Source organism: Micromesistius poutassou (genome assembly GCF_964030765.1).
Source record: "Micromesistius poutassou genome assembly, chromosome: 14".
NCBI classification, from domain to species: Eukaryota; Metazoa; Chordata; class Actinopteri; order Gadiformes; family Gadidae; genus Micromesistius; species Micromesistius poutassou.
In genome coordinates this window covers 19,180,737-19,204,499 of record NC_140284.1, presented here as the reverse complement: position 1 = coordinate 19,204,499, position 23,763 = coordinate 19,180,737, and the positions used below count along the sequence as shown (strand labels likewise).

General features: G+C 42.2%; 1 protein-coding gene across 5 annotated transcripts in view; it reads right to left on the bottom strand.

Moving 5' to 3' along the window:
* The window catches only part of neb (nebulin), a 63,420-nt gene extending 41,192 nt beyond the window's left edge, over positions 1-22,228 (bottom strand). For 4 of the 5 annotated variants that reach the window (XM_084478637.1, XM_084478633.1, XM_084478636.1 and 1 more), the window contains exons 1-45: positions 22,139-22,228; positions 20,857-20,937; positions 17,716-17,760; positions 16,867-16,974; positions 16,566-16,673; positions 16,237-16,341; positions 15,721-15,825; positions 14,979-15,083; positions 14,176-14,280; positions 13,567-13,671; positions 13,323-13,430; positions 12,564-12,680; positions 11,492-11,593; positions 11,272-11,379; positions 11,078-11,182; positions 10,866-10,964; positions 10,292-10,396; positions 10,051-10,158; positions 9,841-9,954; positions 9,478-9,675; positions 9,188-9,295; positions 8,974-9,072; positions 8,774-8,878; positions 8,578-8,685; positions 8,019-8,330; positions 7,434-7,640; positions 7,236-7,340; positions 6,708-6,815; positions 6,276-6,587; positions 5,825-6,031; positions 5,589-5,693; positions 5,382-5,489; positions 4,558-4,869; positions 4,067-4,273; positions 3,869-3,973; positions 3,602-3,709; positions 3,171-3,482; positions 2,337-2,543; positions 2,139-2,243; positions 1,871-1,978; positions 1,447-1,758; positions 854-1,060; positions 655-759; positions 440-547; positions 35-346 (exon numbers count right to left, since the gene is read on the bottom strand). In XM_084478637.1, coding sequence (XP_084334763.1) covers positions 35-346; positions 440-547; positions 655-759; positions 854-1,060; positions 1,447-1,758; positions 1,871-1,978; positions 2,139-2,243; positions 2,337-2,543; positions 3,171-3,482; positions 3,602-3,709; positions 3,869-3,973; positions 4,067-4,273; positions 4,558-4,869; positions 5,382-5,489; positions 5,589-5,693; positions 5,825-6,031; positions 6,276-6,587; positions 6,708-6,815; positions 7,236-7,340; positions 7,434-7,640; positions 8,019-8,330; positions 8,578-8,685; positions 8,774-8,878; positions 8,974-9,072; positions 9,188-9,295; positions 9,478-9,675; positions 9,841-9,954; positions 10,051-10,158; positions 10,292-10,396; positions 10,866-10,964; positions 11,078-11,182; positions 11,272-11,379; positions 11,492-11,593; positions 12,564-12,680; positions 13,323-13,430; positions 13,567-13,671; positions 14,176-14,280; positions 14,979-15,083; positions 15,721-15,825; positions 16,237-16,341; positions 16,566-16,673; positions 16,867-16,974; positions 17,716-17,760; positions 20,857-20,916 — 6,402 coding nt within the window. In that variant the 5' untranslated portion in view covers positions 20,917-20,937; positions 22,139-22,228. Of the gene's footprint in view, positions 1-34; positions 347-439; positions 548-654; positions 760-853; positions 1,061-1,446; positions 1,759-1,870; positions 1,979-2,138; positions 2,244-2,336; positions 2,544-3,170; positions 3,483-3,601; positions 3,710-3,868; positions 3,974-4,066; positions 4,274-4,557; positions 4,870-5,381; positions 5,490-5,588; positions 5,694-5,824; positions 6,032-6,275; positions 6,588-6,707; positions 6,816-7,235; positions 7,341-7,433; positions 7,641-8,018; positions 8,331-8,577; positions 8,686-8,773; positions 8,879-8,973; positions 9,073-9,187; positions 9,296-9,477; positions 9,676-9,840; positions 9,955-10,050; positions 10,159-10,291; positions 10,397-10,865; positions 10,965-11,077; positions 11,183-11,271; positions 11,380-11,491; positions 11,594-12,563; positions 12,681-13,322; positions 13,431-13,566; positions 13,672-14,175; positions 14,281-14,978; positions 15,084-15,720; positions 15,826-16,236; positions 16,342-16,565; positions 16,674-16,866; positions 16,975-17,715; positions 17,761-20,856; positions 20,938-21,245; positions 21,345-22,138 lie in introns of all 5 variants that reach the window. The other variant, XM_084478634.1, reaches the window with a different exon arrangement.
* Positions 22,229-23,763: the final 1,535 nt, after the last annotated feature.

The window sequence follows — 23,763 nt, the reverse complement described above, 5'->3', positions numbered from 1 at the left end:
TGGCAGATGTGGAATGGGAAAAAATCCTACATACATCACTCTGGATGTCATATGCATGTCTGGCATTGACAACATCAGTGGAGTCGGGCAGGCAGGTCCAGTTGTGCAGGCGGGTGATGTAGTTGGCATGGTTGACCTGGATCTGGTTCTTCTTGGCCAGTTCAAAGGCCATCATGTCTACTGGCAGATTGAACTTGGTCTTGGACTTGTTGAAGTCCTTCTTGTAAAGAGCATCACTCTGTATCTTGGCTGAGTTCAGAGCCAGCATGAGCAGTGGGTCGTCCTCGACGCAGCGAGCACCAATATGGTGACCCACCTGCTTCCGGTATCCTGCCTTATACTTGTACTGAAGTAAAAATAAAGAAATAATCATCAGAATGAGTACATAAAATAATGTATAATACAGTAGTTCAGTCTGAAAAAACCCAAATAACCTTACATCACTGGCAATGGTAGTGCAGTTTTTGGCGGCCAGGATTGCGATAGCATCTTTGCGGATATTGTGACCCTTCTTCTTGGACAGCTCATTGTCCAGCTTGTAAAGTTTCTGAAGAGGAAAGAATCATAAGCATTTCTTCACAATTGTTTTTTCAGAACATGAGGATCTGTTTCGGAATGAAGAAGTTGGTGTAGATCAGAAGATGGAGTTTGTACCTCACTGTAATTTTTCTTGTTTGCTTTTGCCAAGACAACATCCATAGCGTCGGGCATGATGTGGATTTTGGTCTTGTCCGTGTCCCAGGCTTGAGTATAGGATTGCTGAAAAGGAAACCACAAACTCGTTAGTGAGGTTATTTCCTGTTGGTAGAATATTCATTAATATGTAATCACCACAATATAATGCAAGCAATACCTTATTCATGATTTGGTTGTTAGCAGTGGCCAGTGTGAGGTCCATGGAGAACATGTCCTTAGTAAACTTCAGGTTACTCGGGTGCTGACGGTATAGCTTCTCACTTTGAATCTTCCCAGCGATCTTTGCTTTCTCAACATCCAATGAGCCAATAGGAACCCATCCGATTCCTTTGCAGTAGGATTCATAGTCTGACTTGTACTGGTTCTAGAGGAGATTGATGGATAAACAATATGATACATATTCAATGTATATAGTCTTTGTGACCAGCACGTCATCCATCGATCCAAAATCTTCCCAAACAGATACTGAAACTTAAAATACCCATTTTTGCTAGGGAATTATGAATACAAAATATATGTAAGTAGTACAACACAGGTAGAATACAGCTACAGTATGGTCTCTGGTTGCATTTTAAGTACAAACATTTGGTCCTAATATTTGGTCCTGGACGTGTTGTTTGTAAAATGCTTTAGTTCAGATTTGAACAGTCTGCAGTCTAGACTAGACTTTTCTTGTTAAGGGGAAGAGATATCTCAAGACTTCCTGTTTGAAGACAGGAAAAAAAAGGAGACAAAAATAATCATACGTACATCGCTGATGTTGACCTGCATACTGCGGGCCAGCACCAGGTTCATGGCATCAGGAAGGAGACTGTAGTGGTGCTGGATCTTTCTGTACCCAGCATAGGTTTGAGCTTTGGTTGCATCCTTGGCATGCACCAGGCTCATCATGTCTACTGGGGAGTGGTACTTCAGCTTAGCCTTTTCGTAGTCCTTCTTGTAGTTCTTCTCACTCTGCTGCTTGGCTAATTGCATGTAGTGCACCAGCAGGGGGTCATCCTGGATACTGCGGAAGCCAATGTGGTGGCCCCTGGCTTTCTCATAATCCAGTTTGTACTTATACTGCAGCAGGACAAGAGTACATTGTTATTCACAGGCACTGGCTGACATGGACAATTTATTGCATCCAATAGCAACTAATCCAATTCGGTACTGCAAGGTACTCTTCACTTACGTTGCTAGCAATTTTGGTGCCCAATTTGGCAGCCACAATAGGGATGGCATCTCCTTTGAGGTTATATCCCTTTTTAGCCATCTCCATGACTCCAGCCTTATAAAGTTTCTGCAAGACAGATCAAAGTGAGAGAATGAGTATACAGAACTTGTCTATATAGTCACAGGAATGAGTGAAAATATAGGTGAATATGTGTACAATATATTTATTGATACAAATATCCATGGCAGGCATTTTGGTTTAGTTTATAGTCATAGTATTCCCTTACATCACTCATGGTGATGGCATTGGCCTTGGCCAGCACAATCTCAGGTGAATCTGGCATCACGTGGATAGTACGCTTGTCCTTCTCCCAAGCTGAAGTGTATGCTTGCTGTAGACAGAAACAAACACGTGATTATCATGAACAACATGGGGTGGGTTGATGCTGTGAAAACCAATACTCTATTTTCATAAGCCCCTGCACCTTGTTCATTATCTTGTTGTTGGCGGTGGCCAGTTCCAAGTCCATGGAGTCCATAAGCTTGCTGAATTTGAAGGTAGATGGATGGGTGCGGTACTTGTTTTCACTCTGGATCTCGCCGCCAATCTTAGCCGTCTCCACCCCAATTGAGCCGATTGGGACCCAGCCAATGCCTCTGATGTAGTTGTTCCACTCTGACTTGTATTCACACTGCAAACAAAATAAAGAAAACTGTAGAGTTCCAATGGGAATCAAGCTATGTCCTAAAGTGTACTGATTCTCTTTTTTGTCCTTTAGTCAAAACCTGCTGTTATATTTCACCTTTACAGTGTATCGTGCAAACTGCACATAGATTGTTGAGATTTGTGTGAAATAAATATCTAGAAGTTAATAACAAAATAAATTTGCTCATTCACATAATGATTATGTGAATGACACAATGATTATGTGACATAATGAATGAACATAATAATTCATATAATGAGCGTACAGAAGAGGATGAATTGTTAATGGATGCATTTCCATTAACAACTAAGATGGCTGTCGCTGACTTGTTTCATTGCTCTGATTGTTTGTAGGTGAATCCAATTACATCCAATTCCATTTTGGTTTGCACCATTTGATAACCTTGGAAATCAAATGATAAGTGAGAGGATTTTCACATTTTCAAATTGGTCCGGCAAATTGATAAAGGCTTTATATGAATGATCTTTATCATTCATATTAAAGAATGTTATATTTATTTTTAGCAAACATTTAATTGTACAGAGTTACTTAGTAATAATATATTTAAGGGATTACTTTGATAATGATTGTTTTTCAATATTTTCAACTCACGTCACTGGCATCGGTGTTCATTTTGCGGGCCAGAACCAGGTTCATGGCATCAGGCATGAGATTGTAATTGTGCTCAATCTTCCTGTACCCAGCATAGGTTTGAGCCTTGGATGCCTCCTTGGCATGCACCAGGCTCATCATGTCTACTGGGGAGTGGTACTTCAGCTTAGACTTCTGGTAGTCCTTTGTGTAGTTCCTCTCACTCTGCATCTTGGCCACTTGCATGTAGTGCACCAGCAGGGGGTCGTCCTTGATGTTACGGAAGCCCACGTGGTGGCCCCTAGCCTTCTCATAGTCCAGCTTGTACTTGTACTAGAGAAGTTAAGAAATAGCATTGTCATCATCTGCAAACTATAATGTTATTGTAAAGTGGGGCTTAAGTAGCTGAATGATCATGACTTATTTGATACACTCGGGTGCATTTCACTTACGTTGCTAGCAATTTTGGTGCCCAATTTGGCAGCCACAATAGGGATGGCATCTCCTTTGAGGTTATATCCCTTTTTAGCCATCTCCATGACTCCAGCCTTATAAAGTTTCTGGAAGACAGATAAAGTGAGAGAATGAATACAGAACTTGTTTCTATAGTCACAGGAATCAGAGGCACTAAAATATAGGTGAATATGTGTATTATATATTTGTTGATACAAAAATTCAGGGCAGGCATTTTGGTGTCGTTTATAGTAGTATTCCCTTACGTCGCTCATGGTGATGGCATTGGCCTTGGCCAGCACAATCTCAGGTGAATCTGGCATCACGTGGATAGTACGCTTATCCTTCTCCCAAGCCGAAGTGTATGCTTGCTGTAGACACAAACAAACACATGATTATCATGAGCTACATGGGATGGGATGATGCTGTGAAAACCTTTACTCTATATTCATAAGCCCCTGCACCTTGTTCATTATCTTGTTGTTGGCGGTGGCCAGTTCCAAGTCCATGGAGTCCATAAGCTTGCTGAACTTGAAGGTAGATGGATGGGTGCGGTACTTGCTTTCACTCTGGATCTCACCGCCAATCTTAGCCGTCTCCACCCCAATTGAGCCGATGGGGACCCAGCCAATGCCTCTGATGTAGTTGTTCCACTCTGACTTGTATTCACACTGCAAACAAAATAAAGAAAACAATGTGGGGTAACGTGGGAAAATAAGTGAATTTACTTAAAAGGACAGACAATGTATAACTGTGAGAATTGCATATCGACATTAAAGTTAGGTGAAAGTGAATGTGATCATTAGATTCCTTAATGACCAGGGCTTTATTGTCCCTATCCCCAAGGCCTACCCTCTTAACTTTGATTGTTTCGTTGATGTTATTTATTTTTATCGTTATGAAACAAACATTTAATCTCATCAAGAACATTGTTTTTGCTCTATTTTCTACTCACGTCACTGGCATCCGTGTTCATTTTGCGGGCCAGAACCAGGTTCATGGCATCAGGCATGAGATTGTAATGGTGCTCAATCTTTCTGTACCCAGCATAGGTTTGAGCCTTGGATGCGTCCTTGGCATGCACCAGGCTCATCATGTCTACTGGGGAGTGGTACTTCAGCTTAGCCTTTTCGTAGTCCTTCTTGTAGTTCTTCTCACTCTGCATCTTGGCCACTTGCATGTAGTGCACCAGCAGGGGGTCGTCCTTGATGCTACGGAAGCCCACATGGTGGCCCCTAGCCTTCACATAGGCCTTCTTGTATTGGATCTAAACCAAAGACAGAGACAATTCGTCAATCTCAAACAATAATAAATAACACATTTGTATAAGTATGAAGCGTGTCAAATGCTTAAGTCGCAACCAAGTCACCAAATCTTATTCAAGGCTGCTGTAGGTAGGATGTGAGAGATGTAAAGAGACAGCACAAAAGAGCAGAAGAGAGCAAGATATAGAAATTAAACCAGCCCAAAAAAAGGCCGCCTCCCTCTCTGCTCCCTTCCTCCGTATGTTGCATTCATGCACCTGTGGTGGCGCTATGATAATGCAGCAGGCATGTGATCGAAATGGAAGATGGATTTCCCAAACCAATCAGTGAAGAGATGCCCTAGTTGGCAGAAATAATCCAGGAGCGATTCAAAATCAAAGTTGTCTCAAACAGGCAGACATCACTTATAGCTGATGGATGGCTATTGTATTTCTAACAAATTTCACTATAGCCTTTAAATCGTACCTACAGCTCCTTAAACATGATGACATGACTTTTTTTATTGTGTACTCACGTCACTGGCGATGTGCCTGCCTTGCTTGGCATGGAGGATAGAGATGGCATCAGGTCTCATATCATACCCCTTAGCGATATGTTCAATCCACTTATGCTTGTAGTGAGACTGGAGACAAAAGACAAAATAAGATCAGGCAATGTTCTGGTTGCAGCATACGTTTAGGGGTGTGTGTCGTCGGTAGGATTCTACCATCTACCATTGTACCTTGCTCATGGTTTGGGCATTGAATTTGGCCTGGATGAACTCGGGGGCGTCCACTGGCAGATTGTAAGTGTGCATGAACTTCTCCCCAGAGGCTTTGTACGCAGCCTTAATAAAGAGAGTTCAGTAAAAATCAAAACATAATGATAGACTTCCATAAAATTATTGCATGTACTATTCAACAGCCATCCACTGAACAATATTAAAACTCTGGAAAATACAGAGAAAGGTGCTCCGACCTGGTCAATTATCTTTGAGTTGCCCAGGGCCAGAACCATATCCATAGAGTCAGTCTTGCTGGTGAACTTGAAAGTGCTGGGGTGCTGGCGGTAGCCATGTTCGGCCAGCGCTGATTTGGCAGCCTTAGCCAACTCTACGTCAATGGAGCCAATAGGAACCCAGCCTGTTCCTTTGTAAAGGTTGTTGTACTCAGACTTGTATTCATTCTGAAGGCGTAGAGAGATAGAGTTAGAGTCAGAGATAGTAAGAGAGCAGATGTAATATGAATAAAGCATAGCCTATGTGATGTCCTTCACAATAACAAAAGTAGATAGTCATTGTTTTATATAATTACGTTTTTTTTTATAGATTCATCTTTCAGCATTGATTACTTTTTTAACCATTGACCACAGCAATTTCGCAAATCAAATTGTAATATAGGAACTGAAACACATGGCAGTTTAGACCTACGTCGCTCTGAATGTCCTGCATTTTACGACACAGCTGCAGCTGCATGTTATCGGGAAGGAGGATGTAGTTGTGGGGGATCTTCCTGTACCCAGCATAGGTTTGAGCCTTGGATGCGTCCTTGGCATGCACCAGGCTCATCATGTCTACTGGGGAGTGGTACTTCAGCTTAGCCTTTTCGTAGTCCTTCTTGTAGTTCTTCTCACTCTGCATCTTGGCCACTTGCATGTAGTGCACCAGCAGGGGGTCGTCCTTGATATTACGGAAGCCCACGTGGTGGCCCCTAGCCTTCTCATAGTCCAGCTTGTACTTGTACTAGAGAAGTTAAGAAATAGCATTGTCATCATCTGCAAACGATCATTTATAATGTAAAAGTGGGGTTTAGTGGATAAATAATCACGGCTGATTTGATACACTCAGGTGCACTTCACTTACGTTGCTAGCAATTTTGGTGCCCAATTTGGCAGCCACAATAGGAATAGCATCTCCTTTGAGGTGATATCCCTTATTCGCCATTTCCGAAACGCCAGCCTTATAAAGTTTCTGGAAGACAGATCAAAGAGAGAGAACCATTTGCAGAACTTTTTTCTCTAGTCACAGGATAGAGAGGCACTAAATAAAGATCTATATGTGTATCATATGTTTGTTGATACAGAATCAATGGCAGGCATTTTGGTGTAGTTTATTGTAGGGTGGGAAAAATAATAGATTTTTCGATGCATCGCGATTCTCTCTAGAACGATTCCGTCTCGATGCAGAAAAATGTATAATCGTATATATATATATTTGTTCGCCTGCTGCAGAGCGCTACAGAAAACTCCTTTCTGCCTGTTTTTCAATTTTTAAATCGAGATGCATCGATAATCGTTTTAGAATCGAATGGTTGACCTCTGAATCGGAATTGAATCGAATCATGAGGTGCCAAAAGATTCCCACCCCTAGTTTATAGTAGTATTCCCTTACGTCGCTCATGGTGATGGCATTTGCCTTGGCCAGCACAATCTCAGGTGAATCTGGCATCACGTGGATAGTACGCTTATCCTGCTCCCAAGCCGAAGTGTATGCTTGCTGTAGACACAAACAAACACGTGATTATCATGAACAACATGGGGTGGGTTGATGCTGTGAAAACCAATACTCTATATTCATAAGCCCCTGCACCTTGTTCATTATCTTGTTGTTGGCGGTGGCCAGTTCCAAGTCCATGGAGTTCATCAGCTTGCTGAACTTGAAGGTAGAGGGATGGGTGCGGTACTTGTTTTCACTCTGGATCTGGCCGCCAATCTTAGCCGTCTCTACCCCAATTGAGCCGATGGGGACCCAGCCAAGCCCTCTGACGTAATTGTTCCACTCTGACTTGTATTCACACTGCATACAAAATAAAGAAAACATTGAGGGGTTATGTGGGGAAATAAGTGACTTTACTTATAAGGACAGACAAATGTATAACTGTGAGAATTACATCTACAGTACAGGTAGAGGCTAAAGGAATGTGTTAATTTACTGAATTTGTTATGGAGCATAGTTTCCCTGCTTAAAACATTGATTCCTTAATGACCCTGAACCCAAGGCCTACCCTCTATGTATTGGATTGTTTGGTTGATGTGCATTCATGTATTTATTTTAGCAAAATGAAATAACATTCCATCTCATCAAGTAAACATCACACACACTTCATGGTATATGTTTAAGAATATCGTAGTGATTATTTTGATAATCATTGTTTTTGCTCTATTTTCTACTCACGTCACTGGCATCGGTGTTCATTTTGCGGGCCAGAACCAGGTTCATGGCATCAGGCATGAGACTGTAGTGGTGCTGGATATTTCTGTACCCAGCATAGGTTTGAGCTTTGGAGGCCTGCTTGGCATGCACCAGGCTCATCATGTCTACTGGGGAGTGGTACTTCAGCTTGGATTTGTGGTAGTCCTTCTTGTAGTTCTTCTCACTCTGCATCTTGGCCACTTGCATGTAGTGCACCAGCAGGGGGTCGTCCTTGATGTTACGGAAGCCCACGTGGTGGCCCCTAGCCTTCTCATAGGCCTTCTTGTATTGGACCTGAACGTAAAATTGAAAAGTGCATCTCTCGTGATACTGGTTTTGTCAATGTCTGATTCAGTGGTGTATAGCAGATATCCTCAAAAAGATACAGCATGTGAAAGATGTGACACTTGTGACAGAACATGCCTTGGTCTAGTGACAAACCAAACAAACAACGGACATTCGACTGCCTAGGATCAATGAGGTGTTTCCCTATCTTATCAAACCTGCAAGAATTTTCTGGTTTATTTTCTAGAACACTTACGTCACTGGCTGCGTGTCTGGCGGCCTTTGCGGCTTTGATGGAGATAGCGTCAAGCTTCAAGTCATAGCCCTTGGCAATGGTCGCCTCCCAGTCCGCCTTGTAGTAGTTCTGCAATTGAGCATAAATAATTTATTAATTTATTAATTAAAAATCGCTCATATGAACCATCTCATTGACAAATGACTGGAACACCTACCTTGCTGATGTTGTAGGAATTGGCTCTGGCCAGTTGCAATTCAGGCATGTCAATTGGTAGAGAATACTTCTGATGGATCTCCTCCAGACCTTTCTTGTAGAACAGCTATAGAGGACGCACACAGACAGGGTGAGACTAAGCGACTACGAAAAGGCCTGGGTGAGCATCCTTAGAGAAACTGGTGAGACTGTGGGTCTTACGTCGCTCCTCTGAAGCTGGTTGACCGCGGCCTGCAGCATCACGGGGTGGTCATCGATAGCGGTGAAGGGGATTGTGTCTGGGTGCTTCCTGTACTTTTTCTGTAAGAAAGAAAACAAATAAAAGTCAAAATACAATTAAAATGAGACACATTTTACTTGGGTGCATTGGTTGAGGATTAGGTTTGTGCCCTCGCTGAGGCTATGGAACACTAACCTCATTGAGAATCTCTCCAGATTTCTTTGCCCGCTCCACATCCATGGAACCGAAAGTGACCCATGGACTACCCTTGGTATATTGGTTGTACTCAGACTTGTACTCGTTCTGTCATGAGAAAAAAGTCAATTTTATTAATAACAATGGAGGTGGTCATGCTGTTGGTCGTATCATAAACCGTAAATTCATTGATTATTTATGGTCAGTATTAGTAATTAACGTTTCCCCATGAAATAAATCTTCAAAATATGACACAAAAAAACAACACAAAAACGACTGCTGGTTCTTACATCGCTCTGGATGCTGTTGGCCTTCTTAGCCAGGTCCAGCAGTATAGCATCGTAGGGCATCAGGTAGCGGTTGCTGATCTTCTTGTAGCCAGTCATGCTGGCAATGGCCTGGGACTTCTTGGCCAGCGTGACGGACATCATGTCCAACGAGGTGTGGTACTTGGTTTTGACCTTCTCGTAGTCCTTGGTGTACTCACGCTGCAGAGACATGAGTGCGGTGCGGCGTGGAGGGCAGGAGGAGAAGGGGTAAGTGAGGTAATGTGCCGTCCACGGTGGTTACGTGGCATTCAAAGTGTCAACAGCAAAAACAGCGTGTTGGTTTGTTCGTTTTTGGAGATATATAAAAGCAAAGGGAGATCTTACATTGCTAACGATTTTGGCCACGTGAACGGAGTGCAGGATCTTGGGGTCGTCTTGGATGCTGAGGGCGCCCACCATGCGGCCTCTGTTCTTCTCGTATTCCTTCTTGTATTTTACCTGGGGTGAGAAACCATGTCCAGTGGTTATTAAACACCCTAGACACACTGAGGGCTCCAGTGAAGCCAGTGAATAGGAGTGTCATTGTGTACTCACGTCACTGGCGATGTTTGTGTGAGCACGGGCCGCAAGGATCGAAATTGCATCCCCCTTCACCTCAAACTGCTTGGCCTTTTCTTTTTCCCAATTGTACTTGTAGCAGTTCTGCAAAGAGACAATAAAAAAAGACGACAAGGAATGAAATTTGCTTCTTTTTTTTCTAAATCCTAAACATGAGTATGAAGGAAATTAAATGTTGGTTCAACTAATAAGGGACACGAAGAACTACTTCACTTACTTCACTCAGGTTGAAGGCGTTAACTCTGGACTGAATAAAGAAGGGATAATCTGCGGGCAGGGAATTCTTGGTCTTTGTCTTCTCATACTTGGCCTTGTAATTGATCTGAAAAAGAGGAAGAGGGTAGATTTTAGAACAAATGTGATTTATCAATAAATGTCAAAAGCATTATTATTAAATGAATACTCGTATTACACTGGAAGACCACTAGATGGCAGCAGAGTTTGGACTGGGCACTTCATCGCATATATATGTGTTACTCAGAACTGTGGGTTCCTCTGCGTAGCCAACCCCTCTCTGATGGCTGGGTTTATTCTTGGCCAACTGAGTTCATGCTGCTATTTATATTACAGAGAGATGGCTCTCCAGTTTCCATGGTGTCCACAGAAAGACAGCTGGCCTTAGTGGTTGGATGGGCCCGTGGCCATGGCGTCTCCAATGCACATCTGATATGAACTCAGCTCAGGGGGACATATGTCCATTGGAAGAGCTTTCCCGTCAGAAAATCAGCCCAATCTTGAAGATGTGTTTGAATTAATTTGAGAATGTCGGAAATGTAAGGGTGTACACATACATCACTTAGCTGTTGGGCGTTGATGGCGGCCTGAACTTGAACTGGCGAATCTGTGACCTGCGTGAATTTCACCTTGTCCGGATGTTGACGGTACACTTTCTGCAAAACAAACCATCAAAAATATTATTCTTAGTTTTCATTTTTTTGTTTTTAATGTTATTCACTCTCTGTGACTTGGGGATGCCAATCACAGGGACGAGGGAATCACTCACATCTCTACACAGCGCAAGCTTCTTGTCGACTTCATATTCGGGCGTGATGGTTTGAGGGAAGAAGCATCTCGTCTTGATGTCTTCATACTCAGCTTTGTAATTTTGCTGTGAGGTAAAAAAGTCAGAAGCAAAGTAAGGGATTGGCTCTTCAAGGAATAGCACAGTAGAACAATTGTTCTACTGAGTTGACTTGCCTCGCTCTTGAATTCCTCAACTTTCTGGCAGTGGAGCATGTAGATGTCTTCATAGCTGCCGATATAGTGGCCCTGCACCTCATTCTTATACTTGTCTTGATAGTGTGCCTGAGGAGCAAAGGAAACAATATATATGTATATATCAACAACATATATGACAAGACATAAAAGAGAGGATCAGTGAAAATGTGTAGAATAAAATTATACATAAAACACTCACATCAGTGAATGTTTTGAGAACAGAATCCATCTTGAACTTTGGTGTGTCGCAGTAGTTGATGCTGAAACCTCTGGATTTCTCATAATTCTTCTTGTAAACTTTCTGTAAAAAGAAAAAGGGAAGAAAAAATATTATATATAAAAAATGTTGAAAGATATGAACAAAAATAATACATTAATCTATTGAATTAATCATAAATCTATTGAATTGTTTCGGAATCTGGCCAGTGTGGCATTCATGTTTTTCACTAGAACTATATAACTATAACTATTAAACAACTATGATGATAAAATAAACCAAGCTGATTGAAGTATGTTACATCACGTTTACCAGATGAAACATACTGACAGATAAGCTCATCAGTATGCTACTCAGTGGCCAGGGTATTCACCATATTATACAGGGTATTCACTATATTATACAGGGTATTCACTATATTATATATATATATATATACAGGGTATTCACTATATTATACAGGGTATTCACTATATTATACATATATATATATATATACAGGGTATTCACTATATTATACATATATATATTATACAGGGTATTCTAACGATAGAATAAAACGTAAACATGACATACAACCTAACATACAAGCTAAACTCACATTTCATCCAATCAAGACTTGAATGGATGTTTCATGGAAGATTCATGTTACAAAAGGTTGTAGATTCTCAGAATACATTACGTTTGTGTTTATATGGTTTAACACTGAGGTAAACAGCCAGTGAAAAACAGTGTCAACGACTGTGGAACGAACAAGTCTAATCTGATATGTAAAATGAAAGGACTCTATTTTCCCCCAAATGAAATGTAAGGTTCCTGTTTTGCGAACCCGGACAATGAACTAAATAAAATGCTAACGGAGCATCGCCTAGTGTTTTAGACTTAAGACTGAATAGTGTTTAAACTTTATGAAGAACACGGTCCCTTAGAGTTAATACTGTAAACATGACATTTGTATGTAAAAATCTAAGCTGTGCATTCATTTGGTTAACATTGTTTTGTGTGGTGTGTTCAGAGGGGCTACTGTACTGCAGTCCCCTCCATCTACACCTACATCACTGAGGATGGTGCCGGCATATCTGAGCTGTCTGAGGAGGGGGTTTTCTGTGGCGGGGAGCGTGTTGTAGTCAGACTTGTCTTTAATCTTCTCGTAGTCCTTCCTGTATTTCACCTGTGGATGGAAACGAAAACCCAAAATAAACAAACCAGGTTATAGTCATTATGAAGCTGTGGGTGTGGTTATGGGGGATGGGTGTGTATGTGTGGTTGTGTGGGCATGTGTTTGTGTGCGTGTGTGTGTGTGTGGGAGAGTGAAGGTGTGTCAGTGACGTGAAATGTCACTATACCCTCTATTACGTATTGACAGACTTTATGGAAGGCCAACGTATTATTCTCTCCTGCCAGAGTGACTCATGTCTTGATTGTGTGTAAGTGTGTGGGTGGCTACCTCAGGTCCAAGGCTCTACAGCACATGCCCGTATTCTTGAATACGCTATATAGGATCTGCTCTCTCTGCAATCCACAACTACCACTATACCCATTCCAGTTCTTTATCACACGTAATAATGAGATGTTATAAGGGGGAACAGAATGTCTCCTTCGAAACGCTGTGGGCACCACTACTACGGACTACACGTTAAGTCCCTGCGTCAGTGCAGGCATGTAGCGGCTGACTCACACCGTGGGTTGTGGTGGGTCACATCCCCGCCGTGGGTTCTTCCTTAGCGAGGTGTGTGTTAAGACACGCGGATGATGCTGTTGTTTATGTAAGAGTGGCGTGCGTAAGCGGCCAGTCATCGGACGGCGTGCTCACCGAGCTGGCGCTGGTGCCGGCCTTCTTGTTCGTGTCATAAACAGGCGTTTCCGTCTGCATGAAGTTGATTTGGTCTTTTGCTGCCTCCCAGTCTTTCGTGTATCTTTTCTGCAGGAGGGAAAAACAAGGAGTACTGAAGAGTTGAACACGATACCAAAAGTAAAAATACACGGATAAATCATATGTCATTTGTAAAATAATAATTTTTGTTAATGATAAACAATGATAAGATTTCATATTTTACTGTGCTAAGGTTCTCCATGGCCACCCTGGCCGTGGCCACATCGAAATAGGGCGTCTCACACCATTGGCCCTTCACGTTCTTGTTGTAGTCCTCCTTGTACTTAAGCTGTAGATAAGAGAGAGACAAACAGCACGACATGTACATTACACAATGAGAACTTAAAGCACCACAAAGTGACATCATGGAGAGATGGAGCTGGGAATAGCATTCTTATAACTGGTTGCTGTTGTTGTACTTGGCCGCTCTCTCTTTCCCTGTCCTCAACACTGATAATCTGACAGCAGGTGGTCATTCATCCCCATCCGTCTCCCAGGAGCTGGCGGCTCCGACAATCTGACTCTCATTGAACTCTCAGTGTGTGTGTGTGTGTGTGTGTGTGTGTGTGTGTGTGTGCCCGTGTGAGGTTGCATGTGTGTGAGTGCGTGTGTGTGTGTTTGTTTCCAGGTAAAAGGTACTTTGGTTGCAAATCCAGAGGATTGAAATCCAAACAGTTTCCAGCAAGGCACAGTATCACATGCAAATCATTATTATCAGTATTTGTTCTATCTTTCCATCCCTTCTTGTGGTGTTAAGGCTGTGTTGAAGGTGTTGGGGATCATTAAGGCTCACGTCGCTGCGCTGGGTGAAAACTCTCTTGGCCAGCTCCATATCTGGGGGGTCCGCCAGGGAGGTGAACTTCAGCTTGCGCTGATCGTAGCCCTTCTTGTAATGAATCTGTAAGAAGCAGAACAGAAGGGGGTGTCAAAACCTAGCTTTTTTAGCCCCAATCAAGGGTTGACCTTGGGTAGGCAACGTAGCACAGAGATGTTGAGGACCTCTGCCAGCCCCCTCCCTCATGACATTGGACCCACATCAGATGATGTTACGTTAATTAGCGATTAAAGTGACTGTTGTTGCTGTCTGCTGGAAGTAGACTGGTGAGCTGGAAATGGTCACATGTGATATGTAGATGAGTCAGCACAGAAATAAGAGCACTGCGCCCACACATGAGTGATGAACACCATCGATGTCAGCCTAAACAGTGTGAGAGGAAACGCTTAAAGGAATTGAAACCTGAACGCTCTCCACTGACTAACCAGTATCATAGAAACCCCCGTATGTGGTTTCTGTGACAAAAGCATTTTCGTTTCATACTTTCTTTTGGTTGCATTGTTGTTGTTTTATACATAATTGAGTAAATATTAAATATAAAATAAACATATATAGCCAATGTTTATATTTACATATATATATATATTCCTTTTTATATTTTAAAATATATATTCTTGTGCATACTGACAGTGCTAGATTTGAATGGTGTTGAGTTTAGACATAGACTAATGCCTGTACATACTGACAGATCTGTGCTAGATTTGAACATTGTTGAGTTTAGACATCGTCGGGGACATGGGGGGAACATGGCCAGTACTCACATCACTCAGGGCCTCCTGAGCCTTGGCCACCCTGCGAAGCTCAGGGCTGTCGCTGTAAGGGAGGAACGAGGCCTTCTCCAGGTCCCAGTCCTCAGTGTACAGTTTCTGAAGAGAGACACCACACATTGTACCGCATTGTATCGCCATGTCAACGTCATGCCATGTCACTGCCACAGCAGTGGTAGTTGGTGACAGTGGTGTTGCTAATCATTATTCATCAGAGGGGAGGGCTCTTTGTGTTTGCATCAGACGGTTTCCTAACGAATGGTGGCTTATGTTACACACCAGTGGTTATTCATTATTGTGTTGATAAATGAGTGGTGTAAAGATATAGTCACATATCTATGCACTGTTAGGGAATGAATTACTGAATTACACTTACAAATTAGCACTAGTTCTGGACCAATAACAATGGGTTATGAGAAAACTTCTGTGTTAATATCGGTTACGTAGAAATGTGTGATAAATTTATAGATGCAAATGGTGTATTCATTCTAGCATTGTTGAGCTAATGTTATTGTTTTTCTACTGAGATATTACTATTTCAACATAACATTTAAATCTGTATAGAATAATTGCTTTGACGCTATCAAAAGCAGTGAAAAACCCATATCTTTGACTGTAGAGGTAATTTCAGAGTTCAAGAGAAATGAGTGGAAATGAAACAAGGCAATAAATGATCCATAGTATGTGGCGATGTAGGGCCTCTAGGTGTGACACGGCGAGAGTCACAGTCCTCTACCTTGCTGTAGTTAGCAGCGTTCTTAACGGCCAGGACCAGCTCAGGGGCATCGGGGGGCAGCAGGTACCTGTCCTTCGTCTCGTCCCACTTCTGCCTGTACAGAACCTGACGAGGCGGGAATGCGGGGCATCGTTACATTACAACAAAATATAGGAAATAAATCAACATTATGAACTATACTGTTAGAAAGTAGCGTTGTTGAATACTTTATTCCCATTGGTCAATTAAGTTCCAAGGGTGTGCCAACAATTTAAATGACACCTCTGCCTTTTACCAGTTCCAAATCAATTTGCGGCAAATCCAATGGTCAAATAGAAGTATGGACCACACAAACAAACAATATGCTCAAAGTGCCGCAGAACAATATTTTCATCGCAGCTCATTAAGTCAATAAAAATATGAGTGAATTATATCTTAGATGAACTCATATCTAATCCTTGTTGGTAGCAGTTTGAGGGGAATAAACCACTACGAGCTCTTCAGTGTATTCTTCATTTAAAGTCCAGGCGCCCTTACCTTGCTGAGCAGCTCGGACATGTGCTTGACATGGGCGACCTCCTTGGCCTCGCCGTCGTACAGGCTGCCCGTCCGGGCCTTGTTCCCCTCCATGCGGTACTTGACCTACGACATGACATTGCAGCGCTGTGAGACTTGAGCGGCTCCAGATCCATTTCCTTAGCTGATTTGTGGAGAGTGCAACTCCACTACTTAAACAAGTGTTTGTTTTGGTTGTAGTGATTGAGAAAGGTGGGAGGTGTTGAGGTCTAGTCTCTATTTTTGTCAGACTTGTGTGGGATGGGGTTTTGGCTGAGGGCAGCCACCAGGAGTCCTCAATGATGTGGTACCTCACTGAGCTGTTCCTGAGCCTTCCTGATGCGGACCATCTCCGGGGTGTCAGCGATGTGGGCAGGGGGCGTTCCCTTGGACAGGTCATACGCCTTCCGGTACTTATTCTGGAAAAATGTACCATAAAATACCATGACATCCTGGACTCAGGAAGGCCTTGTCAATATCATCATCATTATTAAGGGCAGATATAAGGCCATCATGTACAAATGTTATTGCTTGAAGGGGAAACCCCTTTTATGACTACTATTGATAATTGTGCTTTTTCCAAGTCGCTTTGTATGAAAACAGGTTCCTTACGTGGCTGTATTGTTCCAACATCTTCATGCTGTGAGCCAGGTAGGGTGTCATGAACTTAGAAGTATCCACCGCGACCCTCTTCCTGACTTTCCTCATAGGCATGCCAGCCTGGAGGAGTTGAGAGGGAATGTTAGAAGAAAGGTACGTATCATGCTGCTGGTGACCAACCAACCTAGTTCTCCGATGTGTCTTATGGAAAGAGAAGGCCAGAACCTATGTTTTCCCCTTAGGTTTGTTACTTAAACACAACTATAACATTTTAATTTTACTTACCATACCCACAAATATCAGAGTACATTCTTTAAATTTGCATTCCCACTGTGTCATCTAAGCCATGCAATATTCTTCACTAAGGTAAGGCAACCTTTGATAACTACAACGTAACAATGTAGTAAACATGGCTGTCCTGTAGTAGTAGTAGTATTGAGCGTTTCACTACATATATTTATTATGCCCCTCATCCCTATTGACAACACATAGTTAGATACGTACATAGAAGTCATATATCAGGTACCCATAATGACCAAAAACCCCATTATTACCCCCCAGTTATTTCCATTCAGTTTAGTTACTTAGGTTAGGTTATATTGGTTAGAAGAAATGTGAGATCAAACCAGCAGTTTGCCAAATATATCCTGATAAATTTTTCTGGACCCAATTCACCGGCTTCCAATCTTTAAAAATGATAACGCTATGAGAGAATTCAGCAGTTGCCATTGAAATAGGCAGGGATTTAATCAATAACAAGCACATGCTGACAAGGAGAGACAGGTTCTGTTGGCTAAATGAAGCGGGAGCCGTAGACGTTTCCTCTGTGCTATTTGTTTCTTCTTTTGCTTTAGTTTTTACCTTAGTCTCAGTGGTTTGTTGATGAGTGACAGTCGTCGTGGCAATCTGCTCAACACATTGCAAATAGAGGACACACTCTGGGGTTTCAAACTCGCCACAGGTCAATGGCACATGGGGTTGGATTGAGGTTGATTTTTCCCCAGCTCTGGTGTACCCTACCGCTACCCTGATCCCTGATTTCTCTGACGTCATGTGGTGCTGTGAGACTGTGTAGTAATATTAAGCAAATACTACACAATATATGTATATATTTTATGCAATATTAGCGATGATTTCCTTCTGTCAACGTCATTTGTTGAAAGCTCCTGACTCTATTCACAAGATAAATGGTTCTCACGCTTCAACTCTAGATGAATGCTCTGTAATTAAGATGTGGTTTAATTAAGTGTTATATTCTGCAGGGATATGGAGGCCTGTAATGGCTCTGGTTGTATTTATTCGACTGGCTGCTTGAATTCCTTCTCCCCCCCTCTCTCTGTGAACACCTAATTTTTAACTGCTAAAGACCTTCTGTCACTGAAATCACCACCTTTGCTTATAGCATATAACTGCATGTTAATAGATCAGTTTATTCATCTCAATGTGTGTTTTATTCACACACACACCGTCACTTAATCTTTCCTTTCCAAATCAAGCAGCATAAGAATACAATCGGTGTACTCTCTGCATGTGACCTAGTATTCCATGAATAGCATTTGTGTCTAACTTTAACCATAGCATAGGGGGGGAATTACAGATGAGTAGGCAGGGCTTCACAGAATTGGAAACAGCCAAATGAGCTAAGCTATGTGAAAATGGCGTCTTACAGTAGCGATCCCCAAGATGAAAAATAAATTAACCCTGCCATGGCTATTGTAGTGTGTGCACGGAGCAGATGTACCCATGACCAGAGCTGAGGGAAAGAACATCTCAAGTCCTTTATACAATATTGGTAAGAAAGGCTTCTTTATCTGTGTCTGTCAGACAGGAGAGAACCATACGCTTACATTAAGCCCCCTGCCCACATTCATCCTATTTACAAACTAACAAACATCAAAAGAACTGTGTAAACACCGAATATTTATAGGTTTTCTCGAATTAGCATACAAAACCACCACCCCCACCAATTTCTCTCTCTCCCTCTCTTTTTTTCAGTCTCCCTCCATCTCTCGCTCTCCCCCTCTCTTATTATGTCTCTCCCTCCCTCTCTTGGTCTGCGTTCTCTCTCTCTCTCTCTCTCTCTCTCTCGCTCTCTTCCTTTCTCCCTCCACCTCGTTCTTCTTTTCTCCCTGTCCGAGCAGGTCGTTTTTCCATGCATCCCCTGCATCCCCCCTCCCCTTAGCACATTCTATCGATGTGACGTTAACAGACCCCAGGCAACGGGAGTGTGATTTACAGCACACCCCCCACCTCTCTCTCCCCCTCTCTGTCGCTCTCTCTCTCTCTCTCGTAGCTCAGCCACACACTCTACCTTACTTGCCCCATCTGCCATAGATATCCAAATCTAAATCTGTCTAACTGCCGACCACAGTGTATGTGTGTGGAGTTTCTTCCCTTAATGGCATGTGGGCATTCATTTGTTTAAAAAAGATGATAAAACAATTGTATTTATCATAAGCTTCACTCTAGTCTTCATAGTCATAGTCTTAGTTGTATTTTGTCACCATAGCCATTGTTTACATATTTTCCTATTTCTGCTCTACAACATGTACAGCCATGTTTCTCCCCATTCTGTAAATCAAATAAGAAGCCTTCTTACTTTTTGAGACATAGCTGTTGTTCTCCAGAGCTTAGATGAAAGTAATAGTGAAATCAGATTGTATTGATTTTTGCTGAAATGTATTTGTCCTCTTTCAGAAATGATTCACACCTTTGCACGTTGAATCCATTTCCCTTGATATGTTATATGGGAGCAAAATGTAAAAAAATAACTAACTTGTTAGTTATGCTTCAGTCGCATATCAGTCTTACTCCCCTATAAAACATCCGCAATATTAGGTTTGGTGTATACAAGGCTAGCATTAATCCTATTTCACCAGGAAATAAGGGATTAAATTGTCTGCCTTCTGCTTTCACTCTTCCATTGGACACTGATACAGATATTTATTCACACAATGATCACATCAGGCATAGTCAGGAAAAAGTATATATTAGAAAGTATGCCAGTATGGTATATATGCAGCTAAAACCATTTATTTAACAATTTATGATTCATGCCCTTTAAAGAATATGGTAACTGTAAATGTATGTGAAAAATGAAATTGCATATCGACTTTTGAGGTGAGTTTTGAGGCCTAAAGATCTGAAACACTTAAGGGGAATTTACACCACAGGCGAGAGAGAGTGAGCGTGAGCGTAACGTAGGCATAACGTAGGCGTATCAATTCACACCGCCGCCGTTTATTTTGCTATATTTTCAAGATTCATCAGATAACATCATAACCGAGACGCTTCAGAAACGCTTGGAAATAGAAGTGAAGCGTAAGTTAAGCTTTGGTCGGCCGTGAGGCGGGCGTAGAACGCTGCCGGTGTGAATCAGTGCACTGGTCTGAATGGATTCTATCTCTGGCTGAAGTCGGACGTCTGACGGCCGACTAAAAAACGCGTCTAAAACGTCTGCGGTGTAAATGGGCCTTTAGGCCTCGAGCCAGACTATAGTTAATCACGAGGATAAGATCCTAAACATTCCACCATGGAGCAGGTATGATCCATACAGCAGTGTCCTAAACAGAAAGGTCAATATTGTTCCAATCATCTCAATAAAGAGGGCTCAGGTAAAGGTAACTGTGTCTAAAAATAGTCTATTAGAGAACCCCCAGGCATAAAACACACAGGGAGCCGTCCCTCTGAAACAGGATCTAGAAGCCTGGGAGACCATGGATGCCTAATGGCTTGAACTGCTGACTGGTAGGCTATCGTAACCAACTATTCATAGGACTTGCAGATCCACAGACAGAGCAGGATAACCTTAGCCCTCCAAATAATCTTTGAAATAATATATTCAGAGCATACGTTGGTATGACTCTCAAGAAAAGAAATGCAATTCAATTTCATCCTAGTGAAGCATTGCTATGGAAAAAGAATATTTGAAATAAACTAGACAATCCTCTGTTTGAGCAAGTATTTCTGTAGTTCAGTCCATAAAGCCAATGTAGTACTTACCTCCTCAATAATCTCCTCCTCGTATTCCTCATACTCTTCATATTCCTCAACGTCCGCCATTTTGGGACGGTTACAGAGGATCTATATAAAACAGATGGAACGATAAAGCCATGATTTATTTAGGAAACTTTCAAACTTTTGTTTTGCCCTCATAGACAAAGAGACAATTATAATTTCAGTTATTACTATGAATTCTCGACCTCTCAATTCTCAACCTTAAAAAAAGTTGGTTTCAAACAGTATAGGGAATTGAACTACACATTAAATGCAACCACTGTTAAAACCATGCTACATTTGTTCCATTTTTAAGAGTAAACATGCAGCAGACAATTTGCTTAAAAAATACATTTAATCAGCATAAAGCACTCAAACAATTTTGAATGCCATACCAGAAAAAGACTCCTGTAGCAACGTTACAACGTTACAAACGCCTCAACTGCTATCCACTAGGGTCCCAAACCGTTATCCCAAGTTCAAGTGTTTCAACCCTAGACAAAATAACAACAAAAACAATCCTTAGATTATCTTTTAGACTAACACGATTTCAGAGGTAGAGTAAGGGCCAATAAGGTAGGAGTATCAGCCTAAGTAACAGGCCTCTGGCTTTGAAGGCTTGTCAAACGGCCCCTCCCGTTTCCCCCGTGACTATATGCCACTCAGAAAACGAAGCCTCCTGGCTGATGGTGGGCGACAGCTGCCCACAGAGCTCCAGCTATTCGCCATGTAAACCAGTGCCGCATCCTGATTGGTTGGCTTTGTTTAGCTAACTGCAATGCAATGCCTTCTGAGGCTGCAGGTTAAATATAGGATGACATACTAACTACTCTTTTTAACTTTCCTTTCGACTCCCCAACTTTACCTCACAGTAAAGTTGCTTTTAACATAAAATGAGTCATTTATGAATCAGAGGAAGTCGTAGAAGTGGCTTCAGGAAGATGGGCAAAGCGGCAACGCCGTTGCTGAGGTTAAGAAATATGGACTGAGTGTCAAGCAGACGTGAAACAAGGTGTTAGGAAGCATCCGCTGGTAGGATAGATGGCATGGTCTGAACTTGGTGAAGGCTTGTTGTTCTAGGTCAGTCTGCATACTCCATCAACGACGGAAGAAAAATACCCCCAATCTACCGATTTCTTCATTCATCTTCCTTTAAGCATCCAAACGCCAGCAGAAGATGGAGAAGATGGTAGTCCAGATTGATCAAAAGGCCATGCAGATTGAAGAAAACATAGAAGTTTGTGTCTTTCTCCAGCTTTTTTTTTTTTGGTTTAGTTATTTTGCTTACCAGTTACTTCAGAGTTAAATGATCTCCCAATCCGCAAAAAGCCTCCCCAACTTCCCTCCAGAGAAATGCTGGGCGACAGCACACAGCTGCGACTCCGACCTGGGTTATCATGTGGCCCGCTCAGCCAATCAGAGGCTGTGGTTCTCAGGTTTCAAAACCTAAATATACCTTAGACATACCCCCTCAGTAAGGAGCACCTGTCGAAGCGAGTGCATCAGCGGTGAAACCATAAGGAAGCCAATGGGGCAGGAATAAAGGGCCGCCGGACATGGGAGGTACAGTGGGCATGGGGGGGTCGTTTGGTAGGTTCAGGGAAACAGGAGTAAACCCCCAAACGTCCAGACAGTTCCACCCCAGTGGGGGGGTGGGGGGATGGGGGGTATGTCTTGGCGGTCATGTCATAATAATAACAAAGCCATGTTGTTCAACTAAACCATGGCTGAGTGGGGATATGGCCGTGGGAAAAAATTATCCCACAAGGAAGAAGCTAGAAGTTGAGCAGATCCCTAGGAGAGCTGTGTGTGGGTCATCACCTTATCAAAAAACTCACTGAAGTGAAGAGTCTCTGTGACTAAGTGCACAACAAGAACAGCCTGGAAAAGTCAAGAGTACACCATATAGCTGACATGACGCCATAAATAAGTATGACCCATAATGAAAATAAAGTTGGTTGGGCTTACCAAAGAAATCCAGCCCAGGTGACTCTATCCTGATATCATGTTGAAGATTGAAGAAATTCATGATCAAAAGAGTGATGGCTCTATCAAGATATTTGAGGCGATTGTAAACACATGAGTTATGTTCTGTACATACAAGTACAGACTCTACCAATGATCTCTTCCATTGAATGGTCACTCGCTCAATAAATTCATTGCTCTGTTGGTTCCTCAGCTTCCGAAATGTTTAGCAGGAGATTTACATTTAACTACCAAGGGGACCATGACCCCAATCGGATCCTAGCAGATATAAAGAGTTCTAACCGCTACAAAAATACATCAAGAACTATTCCAGGGCAAAATTCCTGTACAGTTTAAATACAGTGGCCGTCATTATAATTAGTCACTGAATCCTGGGAGGATAGAAAGCAAGGACTAGCAATTGTAGGTGAATGATGTTTTGATGGAATTTGCAATGCAATGTAAAATTCAATCAAGACATCAGCAAAAAGAATATTCCTTTTTAGCTTAATGTTCCTTTTATTGGTGTGTCGTGTCTGTCCTCAGTCTTTCATGCCAGGAGATGGGAGCTAGAAGCCCCTTAATGACAGCAACAGCTGAACCCTCTAGAATGCAGCGACTGTAGCCTCCCATTTTGTGATGTACCTTATCACTATTGCTAGTGGAGTGCTAATTAGCAAAGTCACACATTTTAAAATCTGACAGACATGAAATACACGGCAGATTTAAACTAAAGGTATTAAATATCTACATATTCAGGTGTATTTTAATTGCCCCACAAATTTAATGACTTGTCTGCTGAACATCTACCCAATGGGAAATAAATAAAGGGGATAATGTTGTTTGGTGATGCCTAGTCATTGGACCAACTGCTGGATCCATCGAGGTGACAGCCCAACAGCTGCGGGACCGCCATAACAGAGTCATTGCCAACGAGCAATGACCTTC